The 22,798-nt window shown below is 42.0% G+C and overlaps 1 protein-coding gene across 3 annotated transcripts in view; it reads right to left on the bottom strand.

The window, feature by feature from the left end:
- Nucleotides 1-3,738: 3,738 nt before the first annotated feature.
- Nucleotides 3,739-22,798, bottom strand: part of LOC117352255 (kelch domain-containing protein 3-like) — a 171,106-nt gene continuing 152,046 nt past the window's right edge. For 2 of the 3 annotated variants that reach the window (XM_033928605.1, XM_033928614.1), the window contains exons 16-19: nucleotides 22,208-22,308; nucleotides 15,156-15,240; nucleotides 8,743-8,847; nucleotides 3,742-4,823 (exon numbers count right to left, since the gene is read on the bottom strand). In XM_033928605.1, coding sequence (XP_033784496.1) covers nucleotides 4,719-4,823; nucleotides 8,743-8,847; nucleotides 15,156-15,240; nucleotides 22,208-22,308 — 396 coding nt within the window. In that variant the 3' untranslated portion in view covers nucleotides 3,742-4,718. Of the gene's footprint in view, nucleotides 4,824-8,742; nucleotides 8,848-15,155; nucleotides 15,241-22,207; nucleotides 22,309-22,798 lie in introns of all 3 variants that reach the window. The other variant, XM_033928622.1, reaches the window with a different exon arrangement.

Below are 22,798 nucleotides of genomic sequence, written 5' to 3'. Positions count from 1 at the left end.
CCCCCAAAGCAGGCCCCTTTCCCTCTCGCGCTCCAGTTCCTCCCTGTCTCTCTGTGGCCCCCCTTCTGTCTCCCCCCCCCCAAGCAAAGCTGTCTGCCTCCAGGCACACCCCTTCCCCAAAGCAGGCCCCTTTCCCTCTCCAGCTCCAGTTCCTCCCTGTCTCTATGTCTCCCCCCCAAGCAATGCTGTCTGCCTCCAAGCACACCCCTTCCCCAAAGCAGGCCCCTTTCCCTCTTCCGCTCCAGTTCCTCCCTGTCTCTTCGTGGCCCACCTGATTTTATCTTCTCGCGGTCTGGCCAGCTCCCCTAGTCCCTTGCCGCCGCCGCCACCCCCTTCCCTTCCCACGGTTGACAAACCTCTTGGCTCCAGCAGTGGCCGCAGCACTGTAAACACGCTGCTTCGCGGCCTCTACTGCCCCGATTTGCTCTTCCGTGTACCTGATGACGTCATCAGAGACACGGAAGAGCAAATCGAGGCGGCGAAGCAGCGTGTTTACAGTGCTGCGGCCGCTGCTGGAGCCAAGAGGCTTGTCGACCGCAGGAAGGGAAGGGAAGAGGGTGGCGGCAGCGGCAAGGGACTAAGTTAGCCGGCCAGACCGCGAGAAGAGAAAATCGGGTGGGAGGCTCAACGGGGATTGGGGGGAGGGGCGAAGACGAAGACGAACTGAGCCCTTGCTTTCTCCCTAGCTCCCAGTGCCCTACCGGTCTGTACACCGCGATCTGGAGAGCAGGGAGTCCAACGCTGGCGGCTGGAAAGCAATGCGGCTGGGAAGCAGTAAGGCTGGGGACTCGCGCATGCCTGCAAAGCCAAGGACATACATCTCACAGATCAGGGATTTCAGATCACGCAGGTCTGAGTGCGCATGCGCATCTAGCGTTTTATTATATTAGATATTGCTATTATTAGATATGAATTAATTTTATATATTTATTTATTTAGTAATGATACTGTCTAAATATAAAATGATATTAGTGTAATTAGGGTGGGGGAAATTATCAGGGAAAGGTTAATGGTTGATTACTTCTGTATTACTATTAAATTTTAAGAGGGAATACATATTCTATATATTGTAGGACAATGGGGAAGGGTGATATAATAAGGTTTTTAATTTAATCTAGTTTAAATATGTTTATAGAAATTGTACTGTTTTTGGCAATGAATTGAGGCCATTAGGCTGTACCTTTAATTAGTTTAATTTAATTTGGAAAAGAAATGGGGATATAGGGCTCCTTTTATCAAGGTGCGCTACCGGGGTTAGCACGTCAGACATTTCATCACGCGCTAACCCCCGTGGCACACCAAAAAACTAACGCCTCATCAATGGAGGCGTTAGCAACTAGCGCGGCAGGCGGTTGAATGTGCGGTATTCTGTGCGTTAACTGCCTACCACAGCTTGATAAAAGGAGCCCATAGTGTTTAATATGAAGGGGGGGGCAGAGGGAGTGTGTTTTTATGTGCCTATTCAATTCCTTTCTAAGTTTATATGATTTATTTTAGGGGAAGGGGTAGGGTGGGTTATAGGAGGGAGTGTGTCCTGGATGTGTATAGGGATTTATTTTTTAAGGTGTATTATGGTGGGAAAGGATCTACTATGATTGTTATTGTAAATTATTTACAATGTCCTTAAAAATAATTTCATTAAATGTTAACGGTCTGAACCCTTATTATTGGCTATTCAGCAGGCAAAGGAGATCCAGAGTATTCCTTATGCAGGTCGGGAATATAAAGTCTCTGCGTATGCAGATGACATTTTGCTTAATTTGAGGAATCCTGAAACTACCATTCCACATTTATTAGATCTGATTGATAGATTTGGGAAATTTTCAGGGTATACAATAAATTGGAGTAAATCAGAAGTTCTTCCACTAAATGTACATTGCCTAAAAGGATTGTTTAATTCATTCCCCTTTCTTTGGAAGGAGGAGGGTATAAAGTATTTAGGAATTTAGATTCATAAAACGTTGGAGGAAACTATGAAAGTAAATGAAAGATCTTTATTGCTGAAGTTCACAGAAATATGTGAGCAATGCAACCCTTTACATCTATCTTGGTGGGGGGAGAGTACAAACGGTTAAGATGATGATTTTGCCTATAGTTTGCTACCAAATGGGTATGTTACTAGTGTTTTTTCAGGGGTCCTTTTATAAAAAGTTAAATAGTATTCTCACCAAATTTATTTGGCTGGGGAAAACTGCGAAAGTTGCTCTAGTATCTTTACAAAGACCAATTGTGGAGGGTGGGGTAAATTTTCCCAACTTTTATAGGTACCATCAAGCCTATATAATGCATCAAGGTATATATTGGATCCTCCCTGAGTTCATGGAAAATCTTCCTGATTGGTTATGGCTGGAATTGCAGCTCCTGTCTCCACTGAGATTATGTCACGTTTTGAGTATCAAGATGCCTATGCTGTATAAGGACAATAGAATTTTAATGGACACATGGAAAACATTAAAAATTATTACTAATTTAACATATATTCCAATTCATAAATCCAATTGTCAGTCCCTTTGGTTGAACCCCAAAATTCAAATTGGTGGGTTTAAGGTCATCTGGAAGTATTGGATGAAGGTGGGAATACGTACTTTAGACGATGTAGTCTGATGGAAAGCTGCTTGAGTTTTCACGACTGCAACAAAAATTTGGTATTGCTAAAACTCAAAGTTATAGGTGGTTGCAGTTGAAACAGGCCATTCAGGAGGGGTTCTCTGACTGGAAAAATCTTAAAAATCAGTATAGTTTGCCGTTCCTGTGCTTCCAGGTGGATTTCCTGGGTCACCAGCCATTCAGTGGTATAAATTAATATCTGGATTTTTGAATAAGAAACCAAAAACTGGTCTTCGTGACATTTGGAGCATTGAGATAAAGCAACAGATTACTGCATCTCAATGTCCACGAATTTGGACTTGGAGGATGAAATGTACAGTGTCTGCATCTATGAGACAATCATGTTTTTTTCTTATTACATAGAGCTTTTTGGACCCCAGTTCATTTACATAAAGTAGATAGTTCCAAATCTAATAGATGCTGGCACTGTCATCTCGAACCTGGGACGTTGGACCATTTGTTATACTATTGTCCCTTGATACTGAAATTTTGGAGATCTATTTGGGATCAAGTTAATAATTTATTGGAGAATCCAGTGGCACTATCATATGATACCATTTTATTTGGTACATTTATGAGAGCAAAGAGTCAACTATCTGTGAGAAGTAACAAACTTCTCTTTATATTGACAGGGGTTGCCATACAGCTTATTTTTAAAAATTGGGATAGACTAAATTACACATTCTGGTGGGAATCCCTTTGTTATATTTTTAAAATGGAGCGGTTTATGGCCATTCAGCAGGGAAATTACAAGAAATTGATAGATGTATGGGAACCGTTAACTAAATACTGTAAGGATTGATCTCTTTAGATGTCTCTTTAAACATACACATCCAGGGTGGGAGGGGGTATGTTTTAGATTTGGTTTAAAGGGTATGTATTGATTGTTCTTGAAGGTATTTATTTATTGTTTAATAGGTGGAAGGTTGAGGGGGAAATAATTTTCCTTTTTATAAATTATTGTAAGTTTAATGTGCTTTAAATTAATATTATATGTAAGTGTATTAATTATTGTGCACTTCTGTAGTTTGAAAATTGAATAAAGAATTTATTTATTATAGTTAAAGTCAGAGAAAAACAGTTCGAAAGAGAATTTGGAAAAAAAAAAGGTTTGTTTATTAGAGAACAGGGGAGAATTCAGGCCTGAGAGTTTCAGCATTCTTATCTTGATGATTTCTGTTTCTTTCATATATCTTGCAGCAGCTGATTGGTTGGATAATGTCATTCTGTGTGGCTGGTGTTTCTTGTGCTAGCAATATTGATATAAGGAATGTATGTTTCAGAGATGCATGTCAGCAACAATTAAAGTGGTCTAGCTCTTATATTAATATTATTAATATTACATCTCCATATAAGTAGCTCACAGGTAGATTCCACTGCATAAATGTGAAAATTCAGTAGGTCAGATGCTTAGTTAGAAACTGTCATGCTCAGTTAGAAACTGTCAGGCCCTTCCAAATAAGGTTTATCAGTTTATCAATAACTCTGTGTATGTGTGTAGCATTTAGAATATAGGTAGGAGAGGAGAGACCCAAATATTCATCAGGCTAATACAGTAGATTCTAGGTTAAGCGGCACCTATGGTGATTAATAGATGCTAGATATAGTTTCTGGTTGCTTGAGAGTTACTATTAAAAATAAGCCTAACTAATACTATATCCCATACTATGCCATACTATAACTATTCCAGACATACTACCCGACACGTAGTAAGCAAAGCGTGAGCATATTCAAGTGTGGCATGTCAAGCTTACACTTAAATTTCTGCCAGAAATTTATTTTATTTTCATTTTTATTTAAAGTATTACAGTATTTTTTTGATTCTTTTTACTGTTTGCTTGAGAGTTCTGGTTAACAGAAAGTCTACTGTATTTGGCATACTGAAACAAGATGCTTGCATAGTAGAAATGTCTTTTTTCCATATACTTCATGTTTCAGTCTTTGTAATTAACTTTTTTTGTTGAATATTTTTAATTTATAATGCCCCATTTTTAAATATTATAATATTATTGTATATCGCCTAGAATTAAGATAGGCAATCAATCAAATTTTTATTAAACTTGAAACTTGTGTAATGGACTATGCATTAGTCACATGTTCTTCAGTCATTATCATATTCCTTTGAACTGTTGCATAATGGAAATCAACTGCTGATTGCGCTTTTCTGTACTCTGTTGCTCTTCCCTCAGTTTTTTCTGATCTTTGAGAAGTTCCTCCTACAGAAACAGAAACTTAGATTGAGCACAATAGGCAATAGAAAATTTGAATTCATAAAGAATCAGGCTACAATTTCTGTAAATACATAAAACTCCTGCTGCACATATCCAAATTTATAGTTGTTTAAATCTCTAAATCTTTGGTTTTGTGATGCTCCATTCCTCAGTAATCACAAAGAGAGGGTCTTGGAACAAATAATAGGCCCTTGAAGAAGAACATGGGAGTTGTACAGACATAGATAATTTATTCTAAGCTCTTCTTCATCTCACTCCACTTTCTGAACATTCTCTTTCTTTCTCCTGACCCAGGTGGTAATTCAGGTTTTAGAAGGAACAAAATTCTACTGTAGTTTGCAGTGTTAGAGGGCAGGTTGGGAACTTGGGCAGGATTAGAATGGTAGAAGAGCTAAAAAGACAAGAAGCAGATCATTAGTTAAGTGAACAACAATTATATCAGCAGAACAGTGATCTTCAATGCAAAGCCCGGGGGCCAGTGGTAGCCCCAAAAGACCTCTAGTGCAGGCCCCCATTGTTTTTCTGTTTCCTTTTGGTATTTTTTTGTCCTGCTATTTTGCCTCTCTACCCAGGCTAAGGACATAAAAGAGAAAATAGACAGGGGAAAATGTGCATGATTGAAGGACAAAGTATTTCTCAAAAGACAAAAGAGAATGCATTTGGAAATGCTCACAAGCTTAAGACAGCATCTGGGAACACATCGAAAACACTGGGCAGCTAAAGTCGAGCCAGCATGGCTTCTGCAAGGGCAGGTCATGCCTCACGAACTTATTATACTTCTTTGAGGGGGTAAACAGCCAGGTGGATAGAGGGGAATCCATAGACATCATTTACCTTGACTTCCAAAAAGCCTTCAACAAGGTACCACACGAAAGACTGCTACGGAAGCTATGGAACCACGGGGTGCAAGGGGTGGTCCATCAATGGATCAAAAACTGGCTGGCGGACAGGAAACAGAGGGTTGGAGTAAAGGGCCATTACTCAGATTGGAAATGGGTCACGAGCGGAGTTCCACAGGGGTCGGTGCTGGGACCGCTCCTGTTCAATATATTTATTAATGACCTGGAGGCGGGAACAAGATGTGAGGTTATTAAATTTGCAGATGACACTAAACTATACAGCAGGGTCAAAACCATGGAGGACTGCGAAGACCTCCAAAAAGATCTGAGAACGCTGGAAGAGTGGGCCAAAAAGTGGCAAATGAGCTTCAACGTAGGGAAATGCAAGGTCATGCATGTTGGGAAAAAGAACCCGATGTTCACTTACAAGATGGGGGGATCTCCGCTAGGGGTGAGCAACCTTGAAAGAGACCTGGGAGTGATGGTAGACACAACATTGAAGGCTTCGGCACAGTGCGCCACAGCCTCAAGGAAAGCGAACAAAATGTTGGGTGTCATTAAGAAAGGTATCACGACCAGGACAAAGGAAGTCATCCTGCCACTGTATCGTGCAATGGTGCGCCTGCACCTGGAGTACTGTGTCCAGTACTGGTCGCCGTACCTCAAGAAGGACATGGCGGTACTTGAGAGAGTCCAGAGAAGAGCAACTAAGCTGATAAAGGGTATGGGGGACCTCTCATATACTGACAGACTGAAAAAGCTGGGGCTTTTCTCCCTGGAAAAGCGACGACTCAGGGGAGACATGATAGAAACCTTAAAGATCATGAAGGGCATAGAAAAAGTGGACAGGGACAGATTTTTCAAGCTATGGGGAACCACAAGTACAAGGGGGCACTCAGAGAAATTGAAAGGGGGAAGGTTTAGAACAACTGCCAGGAAGTTCTTTTTCACCCAGAGGGTGGTGGATACATGGAACGCGCTGCCGGAGGATGTGATAAGCAGAAGCACGCTACAGGGCTTCAAAGAAAGTCTGGACAGGTACCTGGAGGACAAAGGGATTGAGGGGTACAGATAGGAGTAGAGGTAAGGTTATAGGGATAGGATTAGAGGTAATTTATAAAATTAGTTAGAGACCACTGTTCAGGCAGTGGGCCTGATGGGCCGCCGCGGGAGTGGACCGCTGGGCGAGATGGACCTCTGGTCTGCCTCAGCAGAGGCAACTTCTTATGTTCTTAAGGATACCCTCCCTTTCCCAATTAAGTTTGAAGGTGGGCTGGTGGGGTTAAAAGACTCTCAGTGGCTCTCCTTCAGATCATTAGCATCCAAAGTAGTCCCAGCATAAAAATGAATGAAGACCACTGCAGCAGACAGAGCGGGATGAGAAGCAGATGGAAATGGATTAGAAGCACGCTAGAAAGAAAAGGAATTTGGTATATTTGCATGCTCTAAGAACTTAGATAGGAATGGAAGAAGGGAAATAGGGTGATAGAAATTGCACGAGAATCAAGAAATTTCTTCAGAATGGGACAGACCATAGCAGCTTCATAACAATGGAAAGAATCTAGATATATTTAAGTATATCTTAAACCAGTGTTTTTCAACCTTTTTACACCTATGGACCGGCAGAAAAAAAGAATGATTCTGTTGACTGGCATCGGTCCGTGGACCGGCGGCTGAAGAACACGGGGCTAAGTGGTGGGCCAGACCCCGCCCATCTCTACCCAATTTCCACCCCAGACCCCGCCCCCATAATAGTATTAATTGCACCTTGCACGTCCCGTGCCTCATCTGGAAGCCTTCCCTCTGACGTTGCAACATCAGAGAGAAGGCTTCTGGTTCAGGCGCAGGATGCCCGTAGGAGCCACTGCCCGTGGCTTTGTGCACTGAATCAGTTAGGAAGAGGGAGCTGGCTCTAAGATAACGCCACATCGATCACACTGTTTTGGGCCTTATGCACGTGCTGGCCTTGTGGACCGGCAGGAAATTTCTGTGGACCGGTGGTTGAAGAACACTGTCTTAAACTGTTCAATTCCCTCCTTATGCTAAATTCTCCCAAAGGTGGTAACCCCCCCCCCCAAAAAAAAAAACCTGACCTGAGGACTGGAATTACCTACCCCTGGGCTCCTAATTTAGGTGGACTTTATAGAATTTGAGGGTAAGTTTATAGGATAGCATCCAAGTGCTATTATGTGTTTAACTAGAAAATAGTGCCAATTAGCATCAATTAGTGACATTTAAGGGCTATTATTGGTACTTAAGGCCAATTGGCACCAAATTTACCCCCATTACAAAATCGTGCACGAGGATTTTAGCGCTGGCCAGTGCACTGAATGCTCTGCGCTACTCCGATGATCATAGAGTTCCTATGAGCATCGGACCATCACAGAGCATTCAGCACGCAGGCCATGCTACAAACCTCCTTTTACAAAGTTGCATCGTGCTTTTTTTTATTGTCAGCTGCGGTGGTATTAGCTCTGATGCTTATAGATTTCCTATGAGCGTCGGAGCTAATACCGCCATGGCCGTCAATAAAAAAGCCTAACGTGGCTTTGTAAAGGGGGGGGGGGAAGTTAGGTACGCAACTGGCACAATTTTATAACTTATGTGCCCAAATCTGTCTGCAAGTTGGAAATTTGGATGCATAACTAAAGAATTCAGAGGATAGGGATACTGAAAATAACTGTTTTTTAAAATTCCGATACTGGCATTAAAGAAAAAATAAAGTCCACTGTCCATCCGAACTGAATATTGACAGTTTCTGTTTTAATATACTAGCTTCCAAATAATCTTCGATGCAACCTGACTTAAGATTGTACCTGTAATTAGAAAAGTGCCATCAAGAAACAATAGATCTGTTAACAATAATTTAAAATATAATGTCAAATAGACATTACATTTTTAATCATTTGACAAGGAGTGCATATTATATAAAGTTGAAGAAAATCATGAAAGAAACTGTATTTTATTCTTGATATGACAGTGAAAAAAAGACATGTGATAAACCTTCTAAATTATACACACTGAGTAGTTGACAAGATGTTGTCAAGTAGATGAAAAATGATTACCCTTAGTTTACAGATTTTCTTTCTTTCCTTGTCATTCTCGTCTGCCCTAGCTTTGAGCCAGGATTCATTTTGAGCCTTGTGTTTTTCTAGCATTTCTTGGATCTCCTAAAACACAAATATTTTCAGAAAGTATAGAATTTTTTAACTGTCTATAAGATTCCTACAAATCAAGAGGTATCAACTCAGTCTTTGGGACACACCCAACTGGTCAGGTTTTTCATGGTAGCCATAATAATTGAAATTTATTTATGAAGGCCCTTTTTATTATAGTGCAAAATAGTGAACACTCACTATTAGCATACCAGTTCAATAACTGTTACCACACTGGCATGACAATATATATTAGTTTGCATGCTATCTGCATGCCATGTTAAGGGGTGGGAACAGGGTGGGTTATGGTGAAGAATGGGAGTTAAAAACACTGTTAGCATACAGTATTTACTGCATGCTGTGACTTGAACAATTAGCGCAGATGCACCCACTTCTTTCTCTTGAAGTATTAAGGGCCATATTCTATACAACACATAAAATATCGGCACCAAAAAGGATGGTGCTTAGCATGATTCTATAAAATGCCTCCAAAGTTATGCACAGTTTATAGAATCACACTTGGGGGTGATTCTCTAAAGGCTGCCAGTCTTAGCTGCCAGTCTTAGCTGCCATTGCTGCCTCAGCGATGGCAGCAGGTAAACCCCGCCCCTGCAAACCTTCCCAAAAGGAGGGATGCCCAATCCCTCCTGCTGCCACCCCCGAATCAACCCCGGGCAGGAAGAATGCCCACTCCCTCCTGCCAGCACCCCCAAACACCTGAACCCCCAACCCCCCCTTGACACTGCCCCAAACCCCAATCCCCCCACCCTCCAAAGCCTACCCGGACCCCCCCTGGACCTTTTTCAGCAAGGCTGGCCAGAGGGATGCCTACTCCCTCCAGCTGGCAGGCTTGCCTCTTCAGAATGCTGGGCCTTCCCCTTCCTGTTGCATCCTGGGATGCACTGGGGAGGGGGCCTAAGGCCATGCATAGGCGACTTCTGAGACTGGGCATCCTATAAAGAATCAGGCCCTAAGTCTATTTCTAATGCAGCTATAAATGTGGCACTTTTCAGTTATTTCATTTTCTGGCTGTGCACTATTTAGTTCTCCCCAAATTCTATAAAGTCTACCTAATGTTAAGTGCCAACATCAGCGCACCTAGCCGATGTAGGCACCTAACTTAATTGATTAATAGGATAAATTGACATCTATAATTGGCAATTAACACCTCATAATTGCTGTTAATTGGCCACAATTGAATGGAGGCATCTGGTTCAAAGCACATAGCAAAAAGTGGCTTGGGCATGTTTTTGACTTAGGCATCTGTTTTTGACTTAGGCATTGTTGCATGCCTAATTTAGGTGCAGACATTTAGGAAAAGAAAACCCTAGCATAAATATGGTGTGCCTAAAAGTTATGATGCTTAATACTGCTTAGGCAATGCTACCAGTGCTTAGTGGAGTACAAGTCAGTGCCAATATTTAGGCGACATACATAGAATCAGGCCTTTATTATACACATTGTTAATATGCACAATTGGCAAAATTACCATAAAATGAGTTAAGTCTTGCGTTAGGTCATTTTTCCCACATTAAGTAAAAGAGCCTCTTTCTGTGTTTGGCAGGTAGTTAGCACAGACTAGACTTAAGAAAACCCTGGTGGTAGGAGGTACTAGAGATCAGGTGGCTTTTTTTAAATTATTTATCTTTTATTTACATAAAAGAACAAACATGCTTTGATAACAATATCCAATAAGGAAATAATACATATAATATTTAACATAAATGTACTATGCAGACAGTCCACAACTTAAGGAGAGAGAATCAAGCACTACAAGGGTAGTTGCTCTCCAAGGAAAAGGAAAACATATCATTATATTCAAAATTAAGGAGCAAGACGGTTGTATTCAACTACATAATCTGGGTAGTGATATCAGTGGACCTCTCTGGGGCTACTAAAGCAGCTTTGCCCTCCAAGAAAAACTGTAATTGATCATGTTTGTAGAAAAGATATCTGTTGGATTGGTAATTAATACAACATTTACAAGGAAAGCGCAGCTGAAAGGTAGCTCCTAAACTTAATACAAATTGACGTAGCATTAAGAATTTTTTCTGATGAAATTGTGTCCACTTAGAGAAATCTGGAAAAACAGCTATTTTACTTCCAAAAAATTCAACATTCCCAGCTTTAAAGAATAGACGAGCCAATTGGGGCCTTAGGCATCACATGATGCACCGGGGCAGGGCCTAAGGCCTCAGACGTGTCACAGGAGGCATTGGAGCAGGAAGGACTGAGCACCCCTTCTGCTCCATTACAGGCACAGGGAGGGGGTGGGGAAGGGAACGGGAACGGGGAGGGTGTGGCCAGTGGCAGGAGAGAGTCTGAATCCTTTCTGCTGTTTGGTTGGGGGTTTTTTTGCGGGAAGAGTTGACCCAATGGCAGGAGGGAGTGGGAATCCCTCTGCCATAATTTGGAAACAGCGGGCATCGATGCAGGGCATGGGAGCAAATGTCAGGTTAAAACTACAGGCTTGCAAAAGTGCATTGTGAGCCTGTGGTTTTAAAGATATTTGACAGTTTAGAGGGCAGGAGAGTCCACAGGGACAGTAAGCGACTGGTCCTCAGCAGTCGCTTACTTTTGGATCAGCAAACCCAATCAGTGTTTCTTTTTCTGTTTAGTGAATCGACGACCTCCTACTTTGCATGCCATTTCCCCTCATTTGCACAGCAGTGTAGTGAATCGGGTTGAGGAACGATCGGGTTGGCAAACGCTCACAACTGGTCAGCTAACGATTGGTGAGCTTAGTGAACCTAGCTCTTAATCACTTGAGCAAACTTTAATCTTTTATCAAAACACCTAAATGTTGCCTGGCTTCCAACCTCTCAAGCAAACAAGAAAAGGGAACAAACACTTTTATTTCTTAAGCAGCATGGAAAACAAAAAGACACAAGCACTGCTGCTTAAACTTGAAAGCCTGTTTCTGACCTGTATGGAACAGAGGTTACAGTTCCATACTCTCGGCTTCTTCAAGCACCAGAGTTGCTGAATCCTCCCACTGCATTGCATGGTCTGGGAAATTTTCCTCTTCTGGTGTTTCCCCTTCGAGGCTCACATCCACCATTTCAAAATCACCAATATGGTGATCATATGCTTCAGGCTGTTTCCTACTCCTCCATCCTCTATCACCAAAGGTAGCCAGTTTTTAATCCACATGAGTATTTCACCCTCAATTCCATGGTATGCAATTTTCCAAAGTAGTCGTTCATGTGGAGCTTTGTCGAGCTTTGAAAATGTCTAGCCACCTGTTTACTCCCTCGAAGAAGTGCAGCATGTTCGTCAAGCAAGATCTGCCTTTACTGAAACCGTGCTGGCTGATTCTCATTAGATCGTGTCCGTCAAGGTGATCAATGATGCAGTCCTTTATCAGCGCCTCTACCATCTTTCCCGATACCGAGGTCAGACTCACCGGTCTGTAGTTTCCCAGATCTCCCCTCAAACCTTTTTTGAAGATCGGCATAATGTTCGCCACCTTCCAGTCTTCCGGAATCTTTCCTGATTTGATTGACAGATTGGCTATTAGCTGAAGCAGTTCAGCTATAGCCCCTTTCAGTTCCTTGATGACCCTTGGATGGATGCCATCCGGTCCCGGGGATTTATCTCTTAAGCCTATCAATCTGCTTGCATACCTCTTCTAGACTGACCATCAACCCTGTGGGTTTCCTGTCTTCGTTTCCAGCATATAGCCTGATGGGTTCCGGTATGCTGTGTATATACAGTAAATACAGATGCAAAAAATGTGTTCAGTTTGTCGGCGATTTCTTTGTCCTCCTTTAGCACTCCCTTTATTCCACGGTCATCCAACGGCCCCACTGCTTCCTTCGTGAGTCGTTTCCCCTTAATATATTAAAAGAATGGCTTGAAGTTTTTCGCTTCCTTGGCTATTTTTTCCTCGTAGTCTCTTTTGGCCTCTTTTACTGCCTTATGGCACCTGCGTTGATGTTGTTTGTGCTTATTCCAGTTTTCATCCGTTTTTGATCTTTTCCATTCCTTAAACAAAGTTTTCTTGTCTCTGATCGCTTCCTCCACTACAGTGATCCACGCCGGTTCTTTGTTCTTTTTCCTCTTGGATCCTTTGTTGGTATGCAGTATATATAGATTTTGTGCCTCGGTGGCTGTGTCCTTAAAAAGGAACCAAGCTTGCTCTAGTGTTTTTACAGTGCTTATCCTTTTCTTAATCTTCTTCCCCACCATGAGTCTCATCTGTTCCTAATTCCCTTTTCAGAAGTTCAGCGCCATGGCCATCGTTTTGGACCGATGTTTCTCCCCTGCATCCAGGTTGAAGCGGATCATATTCCCAGCTTCCCTTCTACTTCTACAACTTGTGCCGGTCTTCACAGTCCATTTAGAATTAAACGAGGAGGTTTTTTATGCCAGTGATTTAAGTTTACCCTGCTTAGCCTCCACTTGTTCACAACTTTAGTTGTTGGTTTGGTAGAGGAGGGGATCTGAGGCTTTTTCCTACCTTGTGGTAATTTTCATAGTAAAAGCCTTTTGAGTTGTTCATCCAGAGGTTTCTATTTCTATTTACATTTCCAGCAAAAATATAAGTATTTTCCAAACAGTCCCATTTGTTTTGCATGATTTATATGTTTACTGTGCTGTGAACTTTTTGAGAGTGTGGTTTGATATTAGAGTTCAGAATGCCACATTCAGCTCTGATGACCACTAAACTTTTTCTGGGGTGTTCTTTTGTTGGAGGTGAGTTAGGGGCTCAGCCTTCTCAGCAAATTCTGGAATGAATCATTGGTAGTATCCAACGAACCCTAGGAAGGCTCACGCTTGGGTCTTGGTTTGAGATACTGACCTCTGGGTAATAGCTTCCACTTTCCAGATCTGTGGCTTAACCTGCCTTCTTTCCACTGAATACCCAAGGCACTAGACCTGTCCTACCAGGAAGTGTTTCTTCAGATTGCCTGTCATCGGTATCCACTTTTTTAATAGACTGATGTAGAATATCTTTGCCTTATCTCATTTGTCTGGTTGGTATACCTTGTAATTAACAGACATGTTTTCTCCATTATTTCATATGGTCCTTGCCACTTACATAACAGTTTGTTGTCAGCTGAAGGCAGGAGAACTAGGATTCAGTCTCCCGGCTGGAAGACTCTCAACACTGCTTTCTGAATGTATGCTCAGACTTGTTTTCAAAACAAAGCTTGGCCACTTCCCCAGCCTTCTTCAGCTTCTTCTGCATGGTGAATACAAACTCAACCAGATGTGTACCTCAGCTGAGTTCCTCCTCCCAAGTTTCTCAAACCACATCTAGGATTTCTCTTGGTCTTCATCCATACAACAATTCAAATGGAGAAAATCCTGTCACACCCTGGGGTTCTTCTCATATGGTAAACAACATGTAGGGCAAGAGAGAATCCCAGTCCTTCCGGTCTTCTGTCACAAACTTCCTGAGGATTTGTTGAAGATGCTTCATCAGACCATCCATCTGTGGATGGTAAAGAAATGTCCATACCATCTTTACTTTTAACATGGCACACATCTGCTTCATGACCCTGGACATAAAGGTGGTCCCTTGGTCTGTCAGTATTTCCACCTGGATTCCCATCTGAGACAAGACTTCCTATAAGGCAGTGTCTATAGTGACTTTCATGTTGTGTTGTGCAATAGCTTCTGGATATTGAGTGATGTAATCTAAAATGACCAAAATGTATTTTATTGCCCTGAGTAGTACTTTTTTTTTTTTTTTTTTAATCATTTTTATTAACGAGCCAACAAGAGAAACAGACATGGTGCATAATACAAGCAAGCGCACAATATCAAACTAAGGAAGCTTACATCGAACATCACCAAGAAACTTAATACAGCAAGAGGATACAAGATCATTCAAGAACAAAAATAGCCTGTCTCCCCCAGCGACTCCATATTTTGCAAGGGTCCCATTAAGTCTATACCCACTCTTTTGAAAGAGGTTTCGAACGGCACAGGCACAAGAGGGGTGGGTGGAACCCTTGAAGGGTTGCTCAAGTGGCAAGTTGGGCAGGATTGGCAGAATAATTCTATTTGTTTGTACATGCCTGGCCAGAAAAACTGAAGAATCTCTTTCGCTTATATCATTTGTTGATCCAATATTATTATAACATTAGTGGTGAGGGATGAACATTTTTATTCTCATTTATTATTGAACTATTTTTATTCTCAAACTGTATTAATAGTTAAACCACATGTATATGAGTCAGTTTAGGTTTTTATAAAACAGACACAACATATACCGTACTATTATGTCTGCAAGTACTTTTTTTATACTGGAATAAATTTCAAATTACAAAAATATGTAAATTCCATATCTACAAAATTTTGTGGGCTAGTACCTGCTGCTGTTCATCAATCTGCTTTCTGTAAAACTCCTTTTCCTTCTGAAAAGCAATCTTGACCTGAATTAAGTTGGCTTTTTCACTAGAAGTAAAATTAGAAAATGGAAAATTTGTGAAGCAAACAAGATAATATTAGGCTGATTTGGGAGGGGAGGAAGGGAAGTTATCAAGCTGCTCTAAGGCTTTATATTGTGTTATTTGCCCCTTAACATTGCATTTCAGCACATAAGTGGTGTTAGGATCAACACATGTGGACTATCATATTCATATATGTTTTTATTGTGAAGAGTGACAAATAAATCATCATTCAGAACATCTTTATCCACAGTCTTTTTTTGTTTTCATCGCTTGCCTTTTTTTTTTTCATCGGTTAGCCATTTTATAAAACTGTGTGAAAGTTTTTAGAACACTCTTGACTTGCTCATGCCCTGCCCCTTTTTGAGTTGCACGCTATGAGAGGAACTTTCGAAAGGACATTTAAGTCTGAGATTGGACATTTTAGGCAAGACATGCCTAGGGCAGGATTAATTCTTCAGTGCGCCCTAGGCACCCAAGTATACTGGGCCCCCTGGACCTGCCTCTCCATGGCCCTATCCCCTCCCTGCCTCTGCCCTCCTATCCCCCCCAGCTCCAAAAGTCCAAGTAGCACCTTGTCCTTCCTTCTCCATTATTCAGTGCAGTCGAATTTGCAGTCTTCAAAAGACCATGGGCAGTGGTTCCTACAAGCTGCCCATAGCTGACCCAGAAGCCTTCCCTTTAATACAAAATCCCAGCATCAGAGGAATGGCTTCTGGGTCAGTTGCAGACAGCGTGTAGGAATCGCTGCCCTTGGTCTTTTGAAGACTGCGAGTTCAGCTGCGTTGAATAATGAAGAAGGCAGGAGGAAGCAATGCTTGGTCGTCTGAAGCTGGACACAGAGGCAGATACACTGACGTCATCAGAGCAGGCAGTATTCTGGGCCCCCCTGAACTCTTTGGGCCCAAGGCACGTGCCTACTTGGCCTACCCTTTAATCCTGCCCTGGACATGCCCCTCCCCTGCCCTTTTCTCTGCCACCCCAATCTGCTCCTTCCCCGCCCCTTCTGCCATGCACACCCTTTCCCCTGTATCTCTTTGGCGTTTGCGGGCGAACAGTGGCCCCGGCTTGCTGCTTGCTCCGGTGTTGGCTCTTTCTCTGATGTCACTTCTTAGGCACAGGTCCAGGAGGTGACGTTGGAGGAAGGGCTGACTCGGGTTGGGGTTGCTGCTCGCTCTGCGAGTTTTGAAGAGGTACGAGGGAAGGGGTGTGCACATGTGGTAGTAGGGGGGGCAGGGAGGGAGCGGCGGGGCAGAGAGGAGGACTGATGCCGGCGCCCCCACCCCCTTACTACGCTTCTGTGTGAGCCTTAGCTTATGGGATCCACATACACCCTGATCAAAACACTCTGGAAGTAACAGATTTTCCAATCATTGGTCTCCCGGCTATTCCTTTGCTTATTGAGGGACACATTTTGTCCTGGTCAGATCCTTATCATCAGTTGTGTGGATGCTAAAAGCTTTCCTTAAGGCTGGCATCAACCCAGCAGGAAAAAATGTCCATTTTCAAGACTGACAGATGTCTATCTTTTATTTTTGAAAATGGCCTATGTAGAGTCATTTAATTTTGAAAGAGGATAAAAGAGGAAAATGATAAAAAAAAATAAAAAAAAAGCTAAAACGATTAGTTGCAAAGGTTAGGACTGTAAACCAGGTGTGGATGTTATTTAAAAAGCCCAGACCAGATCTATTCTACGTATCAGCAAAGGTGGAAAGAAGAGGAAACAAGAGCAGGCATGGTTAAAAGGTGAAGTAAAAAAGAGGCTATTAGAGCCAAAAAAATCCTTTAAAGAATGGAAACAGGATCTGAATGAAGAGACAGAAGCACTGGCAAGTTAGATGCAAAACATTGATAAAGAAAGCTAAGAAAAAAAAAGAAGAGAAACTTGTAAAAGAGGCAAAAACTCATAACAATTTTTTTAGGTGCATCAGAAGCAGAAAACCTGTGAGGGAATCGGTGGAGTGCTGGAGGGAACTTAGAAGTACTACTGAATATTGTCACAACCTGGGCTCCTGATCACCGCAGCGAGCCGGGTTCACAGCAACCGTTACTGCTCACAGCGCGTTTTCTCCAACTAAGGAATCCTTCAGGCCACCTAGGCATCGGCCTAGGGTGAAAACCAATAGGTAAAATGTCCACAGTAAAAGCAGGCAAGGAAACCACAACACACTCAACAAGTTTCAAAAATAAAGATATACTTTTATTTCTGACCCTGGGTCAGACGGTTCTGGCCACACTGGCTTCACAAGCACAAATAAAAAAAGGTAAAGAAAACACAAAACCAGAATTATGGCTGGACTTCAGGCTCAGTAACTCAGTCCTCTTCACCAGCCTTTCAAGGATAGTGGTAAGTTTAGCAATGTTCTTTTTCTATGGAGGAGCAGTAAAGAACAAAACACAAGGTTCTGGTTTACATGACCAAAAGACTTTTCCAAAACCACAAAGTATACAGCCCAAAGCTGACACTCTGGGAATTATACCAAACAGCTAGGGAATTATACCAAACAGAACTCCTCCGTGGCTGACATTCCCTGCAGCAGCTTATCAGTAGTTAATTAACTTCCAGCTGTGAAGACAGGAGAGCAAGCAAAAATTGCTCTGTTTGCAAATGTCCCAATAGTACAAAGCAAGAAGCAGTGAGAGAGAATACCTCAGAGCCTAGCTCTGGAAAGTTAGACAATTCTGCTCCCAAAATAAACTTAGTCACAAAACTGCACAAAACAGGTAAGCATCAAAAAAAATAGCACAATACTTCCAACCTCTTCGCTTGTGTCCATGGCTTCCAACCTCTCACTAGGTATACTTGGCATATCAGTGTCTATGGGTTCCCAGCTTTTTGACTGTCTCTCTCTGGTGGGTTCAGACCCTTCTGATATATCCATAATTTCCCAGTCTCGTCCCAGTTCTTCAGCATTCAACTGGGGAACTGAGTTGTGCTGCCTTGCAGGCTCACATTCACAATTTCTCTGCCCCTCCCCCTCCCTGGGTCTCAACTGCCTAATAGGTTCCAAATCACCCCTCCCTGCTCTGAAGAGGGGGAAGGGAGAAAGCTCCCTCTGCAGCTGTGATGGATCATGTGACAGCTTCTTGCTGGTTCTCTGCCTTTCTGGGAGATGTAGTTTCCTGGCCCCTGAGGTCTTATGAGATCCAATAGCAGGCTTGGCTTGAACTCTCCCTGGCAGTCGCTGTCTGTCTCATCAATATTGGTGTAAGGGAGGTCAGTGCTATCATACTCCGCAGAGCCAACCTGGTCAGCTCTCCTGCATAGGGGCTTACTGCTCTTTCTAGTTACTCCTGTGACAAAGCTAGGAGGAGAGCTAGGTTTGTCACAATGTCCAGAAAGTTTGTTTTGGTTATCGGCACTTGGACATCCCTGCATTAGAACATCCAAGTGCCAACTTGGACAGGTTTTTGGACATTTTAAAGTTTTGATTATGCCCCTCTAGTGATTTAGGCACTCAGAGTGATATAATAGCACATAAATCCAAATTAGTGCCAATTAAGTACAATTATTGACCCATTAATTCATATTTGATTATTCATTAACTAATTTGACCCCTTTTTTATCAGTCTGTGTTAGAGGTTTTTAGCATGGGCCAGCAAGGTAAGTGCTCCGATGCTCATAGCAATTCTATGAGTATCTGAGCATTTACAACTCCAGCTTGCACTAAAAATTTCTAGCACAGCTTGATAAAAGAGGCCCTTAGTTGAGCATACATCTTGAATCTGCACCTAAACAATGGCACTGATAATTCAGTATTCCACTATTATCACAGCTCTAATAATAAATAATTATTAATTATAAGTAAAGTATTCAGACCCTTCATCCAAAATTGTTTAGTGATGTCACTAAACTATGGCTGCCGTTGGGACCATCATTGTCTTTACTGTCCCAATGCCTTCTCTCTTTTATCACACTGATATCACCGAGTGAAATAAATCAAGATAAGATAAAAAGAAAAGCAAGAACAAACTTATCTTAGATGATATTGGGAAGGCTGAATGAAATCACTTTTGGCGGCCATAGAATGAAGCTTGTGAAAGTGCTAGTGCTCATAAGTGAGTGCAGCAAAATGCCATTTGAGTAAAATGGCCCCCCAACTCGAGTTTCAAACTCTTCCTCAGGAGAGGTCACTGTCAGATAAATACAAAAAAATACTAAATAATCATGTACTTCTCATACTACCATCACTAAAGCAATTCCATTGGGACAGTAAAGGCAATAATGGTCCCAATGGCAGACATAGTTTAGTGACATTACTAAACAATTTTGGTTGAAGGGTCTGAGCACTTTATTTATAATTAATAATTATTTATTATTAGAGCTGTGATAAGAGTGGGATATTGTTATATCATCACAGAATTTAATCATATCTCCCTAGAAGGTTGCGTGAGCATTACTGATAATTCGGTATCATATATAGAATCCAGGGATTAGTGCATAAATGCAAGGAGCATTCACAGGAGGAGCATGGATGGAACATGAATTTCTGAATGTAACTTACAGAATACATGCTGAAGTACCATATTCAGGCATGCAGATTTATGCCTGCTATTGAAATGGCATTAGTGGGAATGCCTCAATATGGACACTTGCTAGCAAATTTTATATAGTACACCTATAAAGTGCCTACATCAAGAGGTGTAGTGAGGGAGGGGCAGGGGAGCAGTCCGTCCCAAGCGCCATCTTGGTGGGGGCATTGGCATCCCTCCTTTCCACCCCCTAACTCCTTCCGACTCCTCCCCCCCACCGTGTGCCTTCATTCACCCCACCCCCCACCATCGTACTCTTATCTCTTTGCTGGCACAAGCAGCAACTCCAAGCTGTTGCTCGTGCCAGCATTGGCTCTCCCTCTGATGCCACTTCTGGGCCCCGCGCCTAGTAAGTTGGTAGTGCTGCTCATGCCAGAGAAGTTAAGAGGTATGGGGGCGAGGAAGGGCCGGAGGAGCGGTGCTACCGCCCCAGGAGCCTCTCACCTTCGCTACACCACTGCTTATATCAGCACACCTAGTTGATGTAGGCACCTTATTAATAGGCTTAATCAGTGCTGATAATTGGCACTTAACACCTCATAATTGCTGTTAATTAGACTTAATTGAAAGTTAGGCGCTTAACTCAAAAAACATGATTCTAAAAATAGTAGGTGCCTAGTCCAAAGTGCCTACCTAAAAATGGGTGTGGTTAGGGGGTGGATAATGAGCATTTTGGGTGCCATTAGGTGCCTAACTTAAGTGCAGGTATTTAGGCGAAGAAAGCCCTGGCATAAATAGATTGCACCTAAAGTTAGGTGGCACTAAGCATGATTCTATAAAGTACACCTAACTTTTACAGAATTGAGCTTAGCTCTGCACTAGTTGGCACTAGATTTTTAGGCATACTTTATAGAATCGGGCCCTTAGATGTCATCATACCAAGATGCCTTTATAGAACTAATGTTCAACTTGCTGCACCTAGGCACCTAACTTATCACAACCATGGTCTTCAAGGACCACAATTCAGTTGGGCTTTTGATGCATATACATGCATATACATGAGATCAATTTGCATGCAATGAAAGCAGTACATTCAGATCAATCTTACACATATGCATTGTGGAAATCTCGAAAGCCCAACTGGGTTGTGGCCCTTAAGAACTGTGGTTATCCACCCTTGTCCTAAGAAATACTTTTCTGTGCATCAATGACAACATACAGTAAAGTAACGAACTCCGGCTGCAATGCTCAGTCCATATCCATTTCCTGCCCCTAAAGAATATACAGATAGCACGTGAATTATACTTCCCCCTCCGCATTCGCGGTGATAGGCGGAAAAGCATAGCAGCGAATACCGAAAAACCACAAATAACTTTTCGTATGTTATTCACGGTTTTTTGTTAACAAACCCCTAAAAAAAGATTTTAAAAACCGCGAATAACCTAACCTGATTTGCTCCGGGAGCAGCAATTTCCTCAATACAACGCCGGGAGAAGTGATTTCCTCTGTTCAACCCTGGGAGCAACGATTTCCTGTGACGTACATTTGGGGATGGAGCCAGAGAACGAAAAACTGTGAATAATCGAAACCGCGGTTAACAAAACCGCAAATACCGAGGGGGAAGTGTAGCTTGCACTGCCTTGGGAGCACAGTATGGCCCTGATTTTATAACTGGTTCCTTGGCTAGGTGCCGGCCGACACCTAGATGAGCGGTGCCTAGCTGATTTCCACATGGAACTTAACATTTTTTAATTGGCATGATCATTGAAAATGCCATTAAAAGCCAATTAAAAAATACTTTAAAAAGATTAATTTAAATTCCACATGGAAATCAGCGTGATGCCTATCGGCACCTACACCAAAAGTAGGCATAGTTAGGGGCAGAGTTGTTGTGGAATGCATTAGGTGCCAGTAGGCATCTACGTTAGGCACAGGTATTTTAGGCTAGGAAAACCTTGATCTAATATACCAGTGTCTAAGTTGTAGATGCTTAACGGCGCCTAACTCAATTTAGGCACCAGTAGGTGTGAGTCTACAAATGGTGCCTACATTTGATTGACATGTGGTAGGCACCTATCGATTTAGGTGCTATTTATAGAATCAGGCCCTATGTGCCTAGAAAGTAACAGTTTGCACATGCTAATTCAAGCAGCAAGAGGGAAGTTCAGTAAAGTAGGTGCTACATGTGTAAGGACTGGATATGCATCTATGCACAATTCTGTAACTAGCATGTAGTTTGTAGATGGACGTACACATACTTATGCCAGCTCTATGGCTGGGATAAGTGCTAGTGCTTAAGCATATAGAAACATATATGCCCAGTTACAGTAGTATTCTATTATGGAAAATAGGTGCCTATTTTCTTTTATGGAATAGGCTCCTAGCAAGCCCCCTCTGGGCATCTAATTGAAGGGCTTATTTGCAAACCCCTGTAAGTCCTTAGTGAAAATTAGTAAAAAGGCCTCTAAGTTCATAAACATTTTAAGGACTCAAAATAGTACCTATCAAGTTTTTCAAACTCAGAGTCCAACAAGGCAAAAGCTCTGGTAATCTTATCCATTGCTTCATTGCGTAAAGAAGTGAAATCCTGGAGTTGAGAATCCTGTGGATAAAAAGTGCTTGTCATATATGAACTGTGATACTGGACCCTGCTAAGTTCTTTAATAAATATAATTGAATTGACAGTAATGATAGGTGACAAAGAAAATGAACTTTATCCTTTTGTGCTAGGAAAGTAAAGCAAGAGTTTCATTTAAATACTTAGAAGTGGATCAGGGGTCTTTCAAAATAACCTGATCTTTTTAAACACTTTCAGGTCAATATTCAAATAGATTTGTATGTTCTGCAGGGACAAGCGAATGTGCAAGTCCTCTATCCATGTATTTTTAAAATCATTATCAAATTAATTCTCTAATCTTAGCATCTAAATGTAAGAACCATTTATGCACTAAGATTATAGAATACTAGCCCTTATGTATTTGAATGTAACATTCATGCGCATCTGTGGTAGGCATGAGCTGGATTAGAATCCAATGGAAAAGAGCAGAGAAAGCCTGGTCTTCAAAACCCACTTTAATAGCAAGCAATGATAA

Source organism: Geotrypetes seraphini, chromosome 1, assembly GCF_902459505.1.
Source record: "Geotrypetes seraphini chromosome 1, aGeoSer1.1, whole genome shotgun sequence".
In the NCBI taxonomy this organism is placed as follows: domain Eukaryota; kingdom Metazoa; phylum Chordata; class Amphibia; order Gymnophiona; family Dermophiidae; genus Geotrypetes; species Geotrypetes seraphini.
This window is presented reverse-complemented; position numbering and strand designations above follow the sequence as displayed.